The sequence below is a fragment of the Doryrhamphus excisus genome, unplaced genomic scaffold (genome assembly GCF_037039965.1).
Source record: "Doryrhamphus excisus strain RoL-2023G ecotype Guam unplaced genomic scaffold, RoL_Dexc_Guam_v1.1 HiC_scaffold_24, whole genome shotgun sequence".
NCBI classification, from domain to species: Eukaryota; Metazoa; Chordata; class Actinopteri; order Syngnathiformes; family Syngnathidae; genus Doryrhamphus; species Doryrhamphus excisus.
The window spans coordinates 3,035,009-3,051,154 of record NW_027621862.1 but is presented as its reverse complement, the minus strand read 5'-3'; the positions used below and the strand labels follow the sequence as shown (position 1 = coordinate 3,051,154).

At 42.2% G+C, this 16,146-nt stretch overlaps 1 protein-coding gene across 1 annotated transcript in view; it reads right to left on the bottom strand.

The window, feature by feature from the left end:
* nrg3b (neuregulin 3b) overlaps window positions 1-16,146 on the bottom strand; it is a 241,533-nt gene that overhangs the window by 28,377 nt on the left and 197,010 nt on the right. Inside the window, exons 4-5 of the mRNA XM_058061816.2 lie at window positions 7,055-7,081; window positions 1,660-1,762 (exon numbers count right to left, since the gene is read on the bottom strand). Of these exons, the coding sequence (XP_057917799.2) occupies window positions 1,660-1,762; window positions 7,055-7,081 (130 nt within the window). The remainder of the gene's footprint in view (window positions 1-1,659; window positions 1,763-7,054; window positions 7,082-16,146) is intronic.

The following is a 16,146-nucleotide window of genomic DNA, read 5'->3' as shown; positions in this document are numbered from 1 at the left end:
GGGAAGGACAGGCCCTTACATGTTGCCATTTTTTTAAAAGCTAAAGAATGTAGGAGTTTTTCATTTTGACCATTATTCTTGATATGGTAATGGTAATGGTAATGGTAATGGTTTAATTTCATTTCAACATGCATCAGATTACAATTGAATGCATCCCATAATCAGTTCACAGTTCCACATGTCCGAAAGGAGTAGGAAGAAGCAAAGCTTATTAAATCCTACCCCTCCATCTGGTACTTTTACAATCAGTAACTGTTATATTTGTTCACTTCCTGCTTTCCTAATATAGTTTACGTATTTTTTATGACTTAATTTTTTTGTATTTTTATTTTTTTATATTTTAAATATTTTTAAATATTTGTTAATATTTTTAAATATTTTTAAATATGTTTAATATTTTTTAAATATTTTTTAATATATATATTTTTTATTTTAATTTTTTTTTATTATTTATTTTTGTCACATACTGAAGTACGATATATCAAAATGAAAAAATTAACACATTATTCAAGTGTATTTTTAAGCAAATTAAGCATTTTTTTAAGGTTTCTTTAAAGGAAAGTGAACAAATTGATGACAAAAGTAATTTTTCTAGCAATAACAATGATTACAGTCCGTATTATATTTATGAATAAAAGTTTTTAAGCCCAAACATGCAGTTTTTTAATATTTTCTTCACAGGAAGGGGAAAATACTTATTTAATACTAAATAAATAAGTACTTATAAATAAAAATTAATTAAGTTAATTAATGAATGAATTAATTAAAATAAATAAAGTACTTACTTATAAATAAAATAAAATAATAATTACAGTAAATCATTATTAAAATATAATTATATATATATATTACAAATATAATTATTACAGTTCATTCATTCATTTTCTACCGCTTATCCTCGCAAGGGTCGCGGGGGTGCTGGAGCCTATCCCAGCTGTCCAGCTAAGAGGCGGGGTACACCCTGGACTGGTCGCCAGCCAATCACAGGGCACATATAGACAAACAACCATTCACACTCACATCCAGTCACTAATTAGCATGTTTATATGTGCCCTGTGATTGGCTGGCGACCAGTCCAGGGTGTACCCCGCAGCTGGGATAGGCTCCAGCACCCCCCCCACAAGGTGACCCTTGTGAGGATGGTACAATTTTCATGGTACAATATTGGTTTATTTGTATCTGTATCTGTACTTGGTGGCACGGCGGTCGAGTGGTTAGCGCGCAGCTCGGAGACCAGGGTTTGATCACCACCCTCGGCCATCTCGTGAAGATAAGTGGTAGAAAATGAATGAATGAAGGATTTTTTTTGCACAAATAAAAATTCACGCAATAAAAATTGACCTATGACCCATTTAAGGTCCTGATGCTGAAATCTTACAAGATTTTCTGATTCAAACAAGACATATTTTTTCCACAAAAATGTTGTTCAATCTGAGGTTTGAGTTCTCTGAATATGCTGGTGTTTGGAAATCATCGGAATAAAATCCGTCCCAAATGTCTCCCGACAGTTTCGCCTTGAATAAAGGATGCTGCGAATCGTCTATTATTTAGAATTTCATGAAAAGTATAGTGCGTTTCTGCATGGCCCCCTGAGGCTCACTCTAAGTCGGGTGGTGGCGGCCGAACGATGGCGAGCGAGTGGGTGTGCGAGTCGCTTACTTGTTGCGGCGGTAGAGAGCCATGCACGCCACTCCGAGAAGACAGATCCCCGAGGCAATGCTGAAGATGGACAACACCTGCCTCTGGTAGGTGTCACCACTCTCTGCGGAGGGAGAAAATACAGTCTATTAAATTTCATAAAGAGGCTGCAGCTGGGGATGGAAAAGCAAAAGTGGAGGAATTTGTCTTGCATTACCATAAGGGGGGGGGGCATACAAGCAACACACACACACACACAGTCTGCATTAGCATATAGCCACCAATGCCGCTGTCAGTAAATGTCATAGTTTCCAACAACACATAGCAGATGCTAACTGATGTGTGATAATCATTCCATTCATTCCAGCCCCCATACTGCAGCATCCATTGTTATTTTTCGTTATTTATAGTCATTTATAGCCATGTAGGAGAAGACATTTTATCCAAGAGGAGACTGAGGGCCACCGCTGCAGCAAAGTGGAGACTGCAGAGTATAATACTGCAGCATCCATTGTTATTTTTCGTTATTTATAGTCATTTATAGCCATGTAGGAGAAGACATTTTATCCAAGAGGAGACTGAGGGCCACTGCTGCAGCAAAGTGGAGACTGCAGAGTATAATTCTGCAGCATCCATTGTTATTTTTCGTTATTTATCGTCATTTATAGCCATGTAGGAGCAGACATTTTATCCAAGAGGAGACTGAGGGCCACTGCTGCAGCAAAGTGGAGACTGCAGAGTATAATTCTGCAGCATCCATTGTTATTTTTCGTTATTTATCGTCACTTATAACCAAGTAGGAGAAGACATTTTATCCGAGAGGAGACTGAGGGCCACTGCTGCAGCAAAGTGGAGACTGCAGAGTATAATACTGCAGCATCCATTGTTATTTTTTGTTATTTATCGTCACTTATAACCATGTAGGAGAAGACATTTTATCCAAGAGGAGACTGAGGGCCACTGCTGCAGCAAAGTGGAGACTGCAGAGTATAATACTGCAGCATCCATTGTTATTTTTCGTTATTTATCGTCACTTATAACCATGTAGGAGAAGACATTTTATCCGAGAGGAGACTGAGGGCCACCGCTGCAGCAAAGTGGAGACTGCAGAGTATAATACTGCAGCATCCATTGTTATTTTTCGTTATTTATCGTCACTTATAACCATGTAGGAGAAGACATTTTATCCGAGAGGAGACTGAGGGCCACTGCTGCAGCAAAGTGGAGACTGCAGAGTATAATACTGCAGCATCCATTGTTATTTTTCGTTATTTATCGTCACTTATAACCATGTAGGAGAAGACATTTTATCCAAGAGGAGACTAAGGGCCACCGCTGCAGCAAAGTGGAGACTGCAGAGTATAATACTGCAGCATCCATTGTTATTTTTCGTTATTTATTGTCACTTATAACCATGTAGGAGAAGACATTTTATCCGAGAGGAGACTAAGGGCCACAGCTGCAGCAAAGTGGAGACTGCAGAGTATAATTCTGCAGCATCCATTGTTATTTTTCGTTATTTATCGTCACTTATAACCATGTAGGAGAAGACATTTTATCCAAGAGGAGACTAAGGGCCACCGCTGCAGCAAAGTGGAGACTGCAGAGTATAAAACTGCAGCATCCATTGTTATTTTTCGTTATTTATAGTCATTTATAGCCATGTAGGAGAAGACATTTTATCCAAGAGGAGACTGAGGGCCACTGCTGCAGCAAAGTGGAGACTGCAGAGTATAATTCTGCAGCATCCATTGTTATTTTTCGTTATTTATCGTCACTTATAACCAAGTTGGAGAAGACATTTTATCCGAGAGGAGACTGAGGGCCACTGCTGCAGCAAAGTGGAGACTGCAGAGTATAATACTGCAGCATCCATTGTTATTTTTCGTTATTTATCGTCACTTATAACCATGTAGGAGAAGACATTTTATCCAAGAGGAGACTGAGGGCCACTGCTGCAGCAAAGTGGAGACTGCAGAGTATAAAACTGCAGCATCCATTGTTATTTTTCGTTATTTATAGTCATTTATAGCCATGTAGGAGAAGACATTTTATCCAAGAGGAGACTGAGGGCCACCGCTGCAGCAAAGTGGAGACTGCAGAGTATAAAACTGCAGCATCCATTGTTATTTTTCGTTATTTATCGTCACTTATAACCATGTAGGAAAAGACATTTTATCCAAGAGGAGACTAAGGGCCACCGCTGCAGCAAAGTGGAGACTGCAGAGTATAATACTGCAGCATCCATTGTTATTTTTTGTTATTTATCGTCACTTATAACCATGTAGGAGAAGACATTTTATCCAAGAGGAGACTGAGGGCCACTGCTGCAGCAAAGTGGAGACTGCAGAGTATAATACTACAGCATCCATTGTTATTTTTCGTTATTTATCGTCACTTATAACCATGTAGGAGAAGACATTTTATCCAAGAGGAGACTGAGGGCCACCGCTGCAGCAAAGTGGAGACTGCAGAGTATAATACTGCAGCATCCATTGTTATTTTTCGTTATTTATCGTCACTTATAACCATGTAGGAGAAGACATTTTATCCAAGAGGAGACTGAGGGCCACCGCTGCAGCAAAGTGGAGACTGCAGAGTATAATACTGCAGCATCCATTGTTATTTTTCGTTATTTATTGTCACTTATAACCATGTAGGAGAAGACATTTTATCCGAGAGGAGACTAAGGGCCACAGCTGCAGCAAAGTGGAGACTGCAGAGTATAATACTGCAGCATCCATTGTTATTTTTCGTTATTTATCGTCACTTATAACCATGTAGGAGAAGACATTTTATCCGAGAGGAGACTAAGGGCCACTGCTGCAGCAAAGTGGAGACTGCAGAGTATAATACTGCAGCATCCATTGTTATTTTTCGTTATTTATCGTCACTTATAACCATGTAGGAGAAGACATTTTATCCAAGAGGAGACTGAGGGCCACCGCTGCAGCAAAGTGGAGACTGCAGAGTATAAAACTGCAGCATCCATTGTTATTTTTCATTATTTATAGTCATTTATAGCCATGTAGGAGAAGACATTTTATCCAAGAGGAGACTGAGGGCTGGATTGATAGTGAATGGATGTTATTTGTCATAATGATGCACATCACTAGCAAATAAAACTTTCCCATTCAATAGTGCACATTATTTTCCAGACAAAGTATCGTTTTTTCCAGGTGTTGTCCTGGTCCGTGAAGGCATCATGCTGTCTTCTAAGCAAAGTGTGACATCAGCAGGACAAATGCAGTAAAAGTAACAGCCTGTTTGTGACGGCTTGGCTTGTCTGTAGTTTCTGTCAACAACAGAGAAGAACCGCAGGAGGTCTTTTCTCCTCTCATCTGTGCCTGTCTGCCCACGTTTTTATCAACCCTCACTCGGGATGCTATACACGGCAACTGTTTTGAGTGCTTCCTGCGGTCCAATTCCTGCCGACGAGTGGGAATAAGCGAGCGCGTCAGCGGAGTGCAGCAGTCATCACGCTGCACTTTATTTCGGAAGACGTGTCCCCATGAGTGTCAAGAAGTGTCACCGCCTTTAGCGTCATTCAAGTGACCTCTCTCTCTCTCTCTGCTCAGCATCATACGCTGCGCCGCCTGATTTTCCTCTTTTTGTGAAATGGGTCTTTTTTTATTTATTTATTTTGGGAGGCGCGGGAGCGCAGAAGCGCAGCAAAGCTCTTCTGAATGGCCGGGAGAAAAGCAACACATTGCATGCACGTAAAACCATTAGAGACCTTTTCAAGTCCGATAGCTGGGAGGCATTCATGAGATTAGATTTGGAAAAAAGAACTTGGGCGGTACGGTGGGGTAGTGGTTAGAATGTTGGCAGGGGATCTTAAATATATGGGCTCAAATCTCTGTATGGAGTTTGCATGTTTTTTTCCAACTTCCACATGCATTTTTGGCCGACTCATACAAAGTCAGCTGGGATAGGCTCCAGCATTGGAGGATTTAAAAAAAAGGCCTGGACTGGTGGCCAGCCAATCACAGGGCACATATAGACAAACAACCATTCACACTCACATTCATACCTATGGACAATTTGGAGTCGCTAATTAACCTAGCATGTTTTTGGAATGTGGGAGAAAACCGGAGTACCCGGAGAAAACCCGGCCAGAGATGGCCGAGGGTGGAATCGAACTTGGGTCTCCTAGCTGTGTGGCCTGCGTGCTAACCACTCAGTCCATAATACAGTCATTAAGTTTCAAAAAATCACAAATTAATAAATTGATCGCTGTCTTGTGGTTGACTATAGTCTATTATTAGTCATGGACAATTTGGAGTCGCTAATTAACCTAGCATGTTTTTGGAATGTGGGAGGAAACCGGAATACCCGGAGAAAACCCACGCATGCACGGGGAGAACATGCTAACTCCACACAGAGATGGCCCAGGGTGGAATCGAACTCGGGTCTCCTAGCTGTGTCATGTCAAAAATATGATCTACAGTGAGATTTAGATTTGGAAAAAGAACTTGGGCGGTACGGTGGAATAGTGGTTAGAATGTTGGTAGGGGATCTTGAATATATGGGTTCAAATCCCTGTGTGAAGTTTGCATGTTTTCTTCCAACTTCCACATGCATTTTTGGCCGACTCATACAAAGTCAGCTGGGATAGGCTCCAGCATTGGGAGGATTTTTTTTAAAAAAATGCCTGGACTGGTGGCCAGCCAGCCAATCACAGGGCACATATAGACAAACAACCATTCACACTCACATTCATACCTATGGATAATTTGGAGTCGCTAATTAACCTAGCATGTTTTTGGAATGTGGGAGGAAACCGGAGTACCCGGAGAAAACCCGGCCAGAGATGGCCGAGGGTGGAATCGAACTCGGGTCTCCTAGCTGTGTGGCCTGCGCGCTAACCACTCAGTCCATAATACAGTCATTAAGTTTCAAAAAATCCTAAATTAATTAATTGATCGCTGTCTTGTGGTTGACTATAGCCTATTATTAGTATTAGTATTAGTAACACATATAGACAAACAACCATTCACACTCACATTCATACCTATGGACAAGTCAGCTGGGATAGGCTCCAGCAATGGAAGGATTTAAAAAAAAAGCATGAATGAAAAAAGGAGTCATGATGAGATGATCAAGCAATCAACCCTTTTTGTAGTCCTAACACAGTATTTATCACATGACTTGTAGTCCTTTTTAGCCTTGTTGCATCACACATGCAAACATACAGGCCTGCTTTAATGACAAAGAGGCAGTATACACCTAATTCCCAACCGCCGTGTTTCCATGGCGACTGGCCCACATTCTTTTTTTTTTTTTTTTTTTTCTCCCAAGGAGAGCGGCCTCATTCAGCTACATGGTGCATCATTTTCACAGGGGGGCGGGGTGGGAGGGGGGGGGTTATGATGATGTTATCACACAGAACATAGACACAGGAAGACTGTCTCACCCATGAACTCGATGCCAAGTTCATCCGCTGTTGGTTGTTGGATCGGACGGCAGGCGTCAGGAATGGCGTGGAAAGAGAAGAAGAGAGAGGAAAAAAAAAACAGGATGAGGGTAGATTGCAACATAAAGGTAAAGGAAGAAATATTTACATTATATGTATAATGTAAACAAAGTATTAAGTGTAAAATTCGAGCCTAATTGGCCAACCAACACAACAAAAAAATCAGTAGGCGGGTTTTTAATTATGTTTTTTTTTTCATTTCCAAGTTGTCAACAAAGCGATTTAGTTAATGAATACCTGATGCATCGTTAACTTAGCACTTAGCACGGTTAGCCAAATTTTTTGGAGAACCACACATTGGAAAGGTCAAGAATTCAGGGAACAATTTTACATTTATTAAAATTGCATCTCAGTTTGTGTTATTAATTATGTAACATTTTTCCCTTACATTACTTTTTTCCTACTTTTGACTACATTCTTATACTTTTTTTATAGTGTAATATAAACTTTAATTTTGTTTATCTCAGACTGGTGGCCAGCCAATCACAGGGCACATATAGACAAACAACCATTCACACTCACATTCATACCTATGGACAATTTGGAGTCGCTAATTAACCTAGCATCCCAAAAACAAGCTAGGTTAATTGGCGGGAGTGCTGGAGCCTATCCCAGCTGACTTTGGGCAAGAGGTGGGGTATGCCCTGGACTGGTCACCATATAGACAAACAACCATTCACACTCATCTTTAAAAAAGTAAGAGTAACAATAAATTCATTCATGCTACAAGTAGTTAAGTGAGGTGATATTGTGTTTTTTTAATTTAAATTTAGTTAAATTATTTATGTTCAATTAATTTTTTGTTAAATTTATTTATTTATTTATTTAAATTTTGAAGAAAAATAAATAAAAAATCCCCAAAATAAATGCAACAATTTTAAGCCTGATTAACGGCACTGTGCCAACTTTAAAAAGTAAGAGTAACTGCAAAAAGTTAAAGTAACAATAAATTCATTCATGCTACAAGTAGTTAAGTGAGGTGATATTTTGTGGAATTGTCTCTTAGCATTTGCATTTAAATTGATAATATTATTCATCTTTTTACATTTTTATTCCGCTATGCAACCAAAACTTTGCACGTTCTTCACATGCACATGCAACAAAGTGGTGCCATTATTGTCTGATCCTGCAAACTACCACAAACCAACCACCAGAAGTCAAAGAAATCAACTTTGGAGAGATAAAAAAAAAAGTAGGTGTTTAACAGCAAGCATCCTTGCATCCTGTTTGAATGAAAACAAGCAAGTCGCTGCAAGGATTAGAGCGAGGCGGTGAAAATAAAAGTTGAAAAATGACACATCGTAAAGCTTTATGTCACTGCTGGCTGCTGCTCTTTTGTAAAGACTTTTTTTTTTTTTTTTTTCTTTTCCCGACTTCTTATATTGATTTGAGCTGGAAGCATTGCGGTAATTGTTCCCCCTTTCCGTCTCACAAGCTGCTAGCTTGAGGATGCGTGGCGCTATCTCACATAGGCATGTTCTCACATACTGTGACATACGCCCTCAAACAGCTACGTTGAATCTTAGTGCTGCTGGAGGGAGGCAGGGAAGGGGGGGGGGCTGATAAAAAAAAGCAGTACCCATACCCCCCCCCCACCCTATTCCGACAGTGCCTCAGTTTTTCATGCGACTGTAATGTAATCTCATTTAAATTAAAATGAAAGCGCTCACCAGTAATTGCTTTTCTGACAGAGGTGGGCCCACTCTTAAATAGAATGCAGCTTGCTGAGCCGCCGACAGATTATTTGGTGCTTTTGGCGTTCTTTGAAAAATATGATGGATTTTGATGGTTTGATGGTGGGAATCTGTCAACAGGAATAGCTTGTAAAACCTTTGAGGAAAAATAATAAAAACGGTCCTTGGAACTGGAGTACTTTTTCGGAGAACGCTTGACTGGTCAACTTTTGTTGAATTCAGTACAGAGTAATTTACGAGGGTCGCATGGGGGTTGCTGGAGCCTATCCCAGCTGTCTTCGGGCGAGAGGCGGGGTACACCCTGGACAATTTGGAGTCGCCAATTAACCTAGAGAACATGCAAACTTCCCACAGAGATGGCCGAGGATGGAATCGAACTCGGGTCTCCTAGCTGTGTGGCCTGCGTGCTAACCACTCGTCCACCATTTTAGATATGGTAGTATTCATTCATTCATTCATTCATTTTCTACCACTTATCCTCACGAAAGGTCGCGGGGGTGCTGGAGCCTATCCCAGCTGTCTTCTTCATGGACTGATTACCAGCCAATCACAGGGCACATATAGACAAACAACCATTCACACTCACATTCATACCTATGGACAATTTGGAGTCGCTAATTAACCTAGCATGTTTTTGGAATGTGGGAGGAAACCGGAGTACCCGGAGAAAACCCGGCCAGAGACGGCCGAGGGTGGAATCGAACTCGGGTCTCCTAGCTGTGTGGCCTGCGCGCTAACCACTCAGCCCATAATACAGTCATTAAGTTTCAAAAATTCATAAATTAATTAATTGATCGCTGTCTTGTGGTTGACTATAGTCTATTATTAGTCTAATCAAATATTGCAATACATTCATTCATTCATTCATTTTCTACCTCTTATCCTCACAAAGGATGCAGGGGTGCTGGAGCCTATCCCAGCTGTCTTTGGGTGAGAGGCGGGGTACCAGCCTCACCAGCCAATCACAGGGCACATATAGACAAACAACCATTCACACTCACATTCATACCTATGGACAATTTGGAGTCGCTAATTAACCTAGCATGTTTTTGGAATGTGGGAGGAAACCGGAGTACCCGGAAAAAAACCCACGCATGCATAGGGAGAACATGCAAACTCCACACAGAGATGGCCGAGGGTGGGATCAAACCCTGGTCTCCTAGCTGCGAGCTAACCACTCAACCGCCGTGCCACCAAGTACAGATACAGATACAAATAAACCAATATTGTACCATGAAAATTGTACCATCCTCACAACAGTCACCTTGGGGGGTGCTGGAGCCTATCCCAGCTGTCTTCTTCAGGCATGAGACGGGGTACACCCTGGACTGGTGGCCAGCCAATCACAGGGCACATATAGACAAACAACCATTCACACTCACATTCATACCTATGGACAATTTGGAGTCGCTAATTAACCTAGCATGTTTTTGGAATGTGGGAGGAAACCGGAATACCCGGAAAAAACCCACGCATGCACGGGGAAAACATGCAAACTCCACACGGAGATGGCCTATAAAGAAGCATAAAGAAACCTGAACGGAAAGCTTTTTAGATCTTCTAGAATCTGCACCTATTCCAGCTGTATTTCCTTGGATTTCCAAAACTGTGTTAATTCATTCCACCAACAGTCCACCTCTGGACACACGCCCAAGACAAAAACGGAGGGCAGACCGACTGATTGTAACCGGGCATGCCCATATAAGGAAGTCTGGCTAGCAAAACGAATTGACAGCATATTACATAAAACACATAGACTGCTGCATTGCCATGGCAACACCAGCAACGCTCATGCACCATCAAAGTCATACGACTGACAAACATCTACAAAGGCTGCATTTTTATAAATAACCCCCCCCCCCCAAAAAAAAAAGATTGACCTCACCCGCTGTGCCTAATAAACATATAATCAGTGAAGTAATTTAAAGGCATTATAAAGCATCCGGAATTGCACTCGCAAGTGTTTGTTCTGGTCGACTGATGGCGTCCTCCCTGCAAATGAACCGCCCCCGGGGAGGGAACTCAAACCGGGTTGTATTTGAGAGGATGGCGCTCATCATTTTATTTATTTATTTTTTATTGAACACAATGAAGTCCACTTCCAGATTTATCTCCAGGACCCTCAAGGATTAATAAACAAATGTCAGCCTTTATTTCACGCTCTATCTGATTCACAGTCAAGCTCGGCGTAGTGAATGATTAAGATAGTCACCGCCTGATCAATTCCCGAAGGAGGACATTATCCACGGGATGCTTTGAGATGCACCTTTAGACCCTTTAGACGCCGTCCCCTCGTGCGTCCCGCAAAAAAACCCGGAGACGAAGCATCTTTTTGCAATGCCACCTGATCTCGATTATCCGTTCTCCGCCGTCGCTCTTGGCTACAGTCGACACTTCAGGCGTCCGCTTCCTCTTGGCGTTGTTTTGTCTGAAGGCATTCACCAATCATAATAACAGAAGGCGTTCAATCCTCGGCGCTGGCGATGCAAAGCACCCCCGGGTAGTCGTTTACAGTGTTTCGAGCGAGACGAAAGAATACCTGTGTCAGATGCTCTCGGCCTGATTACGAGACGGGAATCTGGCCGCGGGAAGGAAGACAATGACGCCATGAATCAAATCCATAATCCCATCCTTTACTTGGATGAACAAGGAATGCAGCCAATGTGTGCAACTGCGCGCAATATCCTGTGTAAATACACTGTAATATATTTAGCTCTGAGCTTCGCATTTCACAAAAAAAAAAACATTTTGCTCGCATTTCAGCCTCTTAAGACAAAGAACGGGCATTTGAAACATGAAATATGAATGTATCTACATGTAAACATCAAAGTTATATCAAATCAGAGAGGATGCATACAGTATGCGCTAACTTCATCACCCCGGGGAACCTCACTCCATTCACTTGTATATGCACAAGGGGAGTCATGAGATCTCATGATATGCAACATAAAACGTGACAATGTTGTGGGAACAGGACTGTGATGATAATACGCATAATAATAAACACACACTATAAACCTTGCAATTCCGGTGCTCCCTCTTGACATATGGCTGTTTTTTCATAAGAGGTAAACAGCTGCTGCGTTGTGTTGTGTTAACGTCTAAGCAGAAGCTAAAAAAATTTTACATTTCAGCAAAATTATTGAAGATTTGTTAGATCAAAACACGATGGTTCTATCAAAACGTGACACGAACGTTCAGAAATTCACTACTTCTGGTACAGCACACGGGAACTGCGGTTCTTTTAGCGTAAACATAAAATCAATCTACTGCAATTTGCCATCTAAAATAAATACAAAAAAATTATACTAAAACGATATTGAAAAAAATATTTTTTTTGATATTTCTGTAATTTTGGGGATTAAAAAAAAACAACTTACTTTTGGAGATACCTGCTTTTCGGTTTGACTGTTTTGCAGCTCATTTAGTCTGAATCTGAATCATAGTACAGTAGAACCTTGGTTAGCGTTATTAGTCAATTCCACAATGGCCGACTCAAACTGAAACGTACTCTAACTGAATAAATTTTTCCCATAAGAAATAAAGCAAATCCAACTAATCTGTTCCGGATACCCATAAATATTTATTTGATAGTTTTACAATTGTAGTTCTGCCGCAGAAAACACTGAAGAACTGGTTTTCCATTGTTAGCATAATAATAAGATGGACATTTTGTCATAAACAATAGCACAACATGTTGTACACTAACCAGAATATGTACGCAAACCAAGGCAAGTACATAACTGAGGTTCCATTCTTTGCCTGACTGATGAAATTCCATAATAATAAACCAATAAATCGGTCGAGTGGTTAGCGTGCAGACCTCACAGCTAGGAGACCCAGGTTCGATTCCCTGCATCTATGTGTGGAGTTTGCATGTTCTCCCCGTGCATGCGTGGGTTTTCTCCGGGTACTCCGGTTTCCTCCCACATTCCAAAAACATGCTAGGTTAATTAGCGACTCCAAATTGTCCATAGGTATGAATGTGAGTGTGAATGGTTGTTTGACTATATGTGCCCTGTGATTGGCTGGCCACCAGTCCAGGGTGTACCCCGCCTCTCACCTGAAGAAGACAGCTGGGATAGGCTCCAGCACCCACCAAGGTGACCGTTGTGAGGATGGTACAATTTTCATGGTACAATATTAGTTTATTTGTATCTGCATCTGTACTTGGTGGCACGGCGGTCGAGTGGTTAGCGCGCAGCGAGGAGACCAGGGTTTGATCCCACCCTCTGCCATCTCTGTGTGGAGTTTGCATGTTCTCCCCGTGCATGCGTGGGTTTTCTCCGGGTATTCCGGTTTCTTCCCACATTCCAAAAACATGCTAGGTTAATTAGCGACTCCAAATTGTCCATAGGTATGAATGTGAGTGTGAATGGTTGTTTGTCTATATGTGCCCTGTGATTGGCTGGCCACCAGTCCAGGGTGTACCCCGCCTCTCGCCTGAAGAAGACAGCTGGGATATGCTCCAGCACCCTCCGTGACCCTTGTGAGGATAAGCGGTAGAAAAGGAATAAATTAATCAATTTCCTGCATGGCGGATGAGTGGTTTGCGCGCATGCTTCACAGCTAGGATACCGGAGTTCGATTCCACTTTCGGCCATCTCTGTGTGGAGTTTGCATGTTCTCCCTGTGCATGCGTGGGTTTTCTCCGGGTACTCCGGTTTCTTCCCACATTCCAAAAACATGCTAGGTTAATTAGCGACTCCAAACTGTCCATAGGTATGAATGTGAGTGTGAATGGTTGTTTGTCTATATGTGCCCTGTGATTGGCTGGCTGTCAACCAGTCCAGGATGTACCTCGCTTCTCTCCCAAAGACAGCTGGGATAGGCTCCAAAATACATATACTGCATATATAACTACAGTACTACAGTAAGAGTATTGTGCCACATCAACCAGACAATACACTACCAATGTATGATGCAGAATATTAACCAACTACTATGCGAGCTCAAAATACCTTGTGAGGATAAGCGGTAGAAAATGAATGAATGAATAAACAAATAAATCTGAAATAAATTCAAAATAAAATATCCCTAAATGAAGTTTTTATACCCATTTATTCTGAATATACAGTATCCCTTCTACCATCTCTAAGGAGAAAGTGTCCTGAATCCACACTGTCGATGGCCCGTGTCCTTAATTTTAAGCAAGTAGGTGACTCATCCAGCTTTAAGCTAAATTGCATACCTTCCGGACTCCCACGAGTCCAATTAAAGATGGAACCACCATCCCCCCCCCCCACTGTGAACCAATGCAAGACCCTCTCACCTTCTCCCCACCTCATTTCCAAAGCTAGCTTCCCTGCAGTGCTGTGTTCTCTTTTTAACTGTGAGCTGCAAAGACGCTTGGGACCTGTCGTTTGCGCTCGTCTTTGTATCTCACAGAGGATGCTCACTTGTGGAGAGTCAATAGCGAGACAAAAGGCGCGGGGAGCTGATGGATGGAGTGTGATTGTAAAGATGCTCGAGGTGAGGCGGTGGGTTTTGTGGATGACAGAACTTTTTTTTTTTTTTTTTTTTTTTTTTTTTTTTTCCTCCCCGACGTCAGAGAGTGATTTGAAGCTACCGACTGCATGACGGCCGAGAGTCAATTTCTGGTGAATTTGTGCATCTGAAAATAAACAACAATGAATTGTCCCACTTATAGCTGCTATTAAGTGTGTGCATGTACTGCATGTGTGTTAGGGCGTGATTTGGCTTTTGAAAGCAGGATAATCCTCTGAACTCTGGGTAATCTGGGTGAATTTAGAGATTCATCTGTCCTGCTGGTCAAATTTTAGTCAAATATTCACTTTTTGTTAGCATTCAGAGTAATGATTCCATAATTGTTTTGCTTTTTCTTTGGCTTTCCTGTACTTTATTGGCAATTCCGGCACAGAAAGGTGAGACGGCAACCATAAAACCAAGAATGTCCTGGCTGCTTGGTACAATATGGCTTCCTAAACAATGATAATGGTTTAGTTTTTTTATTCATTCATTCATTTTCTGCCGTGCTGGAGCCTATCCCACATTAAAGAACATCACATTCAAAATTGGGATGCACGGCGGACAAGTGGTTAGCGTGCAGGCCACACAGTTCGATTCCACCCTCGGTCATCTCCGTGTGGAGTTTGTACTGCTTATCCTCACAAGAGTTTCGGGGGTGCTGGAGCCTATCCCACATTAAAGAACATTCATTCATTCATTTTCTACCGCTTTTCCTCACGAGGGTCTTGGGGGGTGCTGGAGCCTATCCCACATTAAAGAACATCACATTCAAAATTGGGATGCACAGCGGACAAGTGGTTAGCGTGCAGGCCACACAGTTAGGAGACCCGAGTTCGATTCCATCCTTGGCCATCTCTGTGCGGAGTTTGTACCGCTTATCCTCACGAGGGTTGTGAGGGATGCTGGAGCCTATCCCACATTAAAGAACATTCATTCATTCATTTTCTACCGCTTTTCCTCACGAGGGTCTTGGGGGGTGCTGGAGCCTATCCCACATTAAAGAACATTCATTCATTCATTTTCTACCGCTTTTCCTCACGAGGGTCTTGGGGGGTGCTGGAGCCTATCCCACATTAAAGAACATCACATTCAAAATTGGGATGCACAGCGGACAAGTGGTTAGCGTGCAGGCCACACAGTTAGGAGACCCGAGTTCGATTCCATCCTTGGCCATCTCTGTGCGGAGTTTGTACCGCTTATCCTCACGAGGGTCGCGGGGGTGCAGGAACCTATCCCACATTAAAGAACATCACATTCAAAATTGGGATGCACGGTGGACAAGTGGTTAGCGTGCAGGCCACACAGTTCGATTCCACCCTCGGCCATCTCCGTGTGGAGTTTGTACTGCTTATCCTCACAAGGGTTTCGGGGGTGCAGGAACCTATCCCACATTAAAGAACATCACATTCAAAATTGGGATGCATGGTGGAAAAGTGGTTAGCGTGCAGGCCACACAGTTAGGAGACCCGAGTTTGATTCCACCCCTCGGCCATCTCTGTGTGGAGTTTGTACCGCTTATCCTCACGAGGGTCTAAAGGGTGTTGGAGCCTATCCCAGGTGTCTTGGGGCGAAAGGCGGGGTACACCCTGGACTGGTGGCCAGCCAGCCAATCACAGGGCACATATAGACAAACAACCATTCACACTCACATTCATACCTATGGACAATTTGGAGTCGCTAATTAACCTAGCATGTTTTTGGAATGTGGGAGGAAACCGGAGTACCCGAAGAAAACCCACGCATGCACGGTGAGAACATGCAAACTCCACACAGAGATATCCGAGTGTGGAATCGAACTCAGGTATGTATAATATGTCAGAAATATAATAAAAACGTCAATCTGCCGCC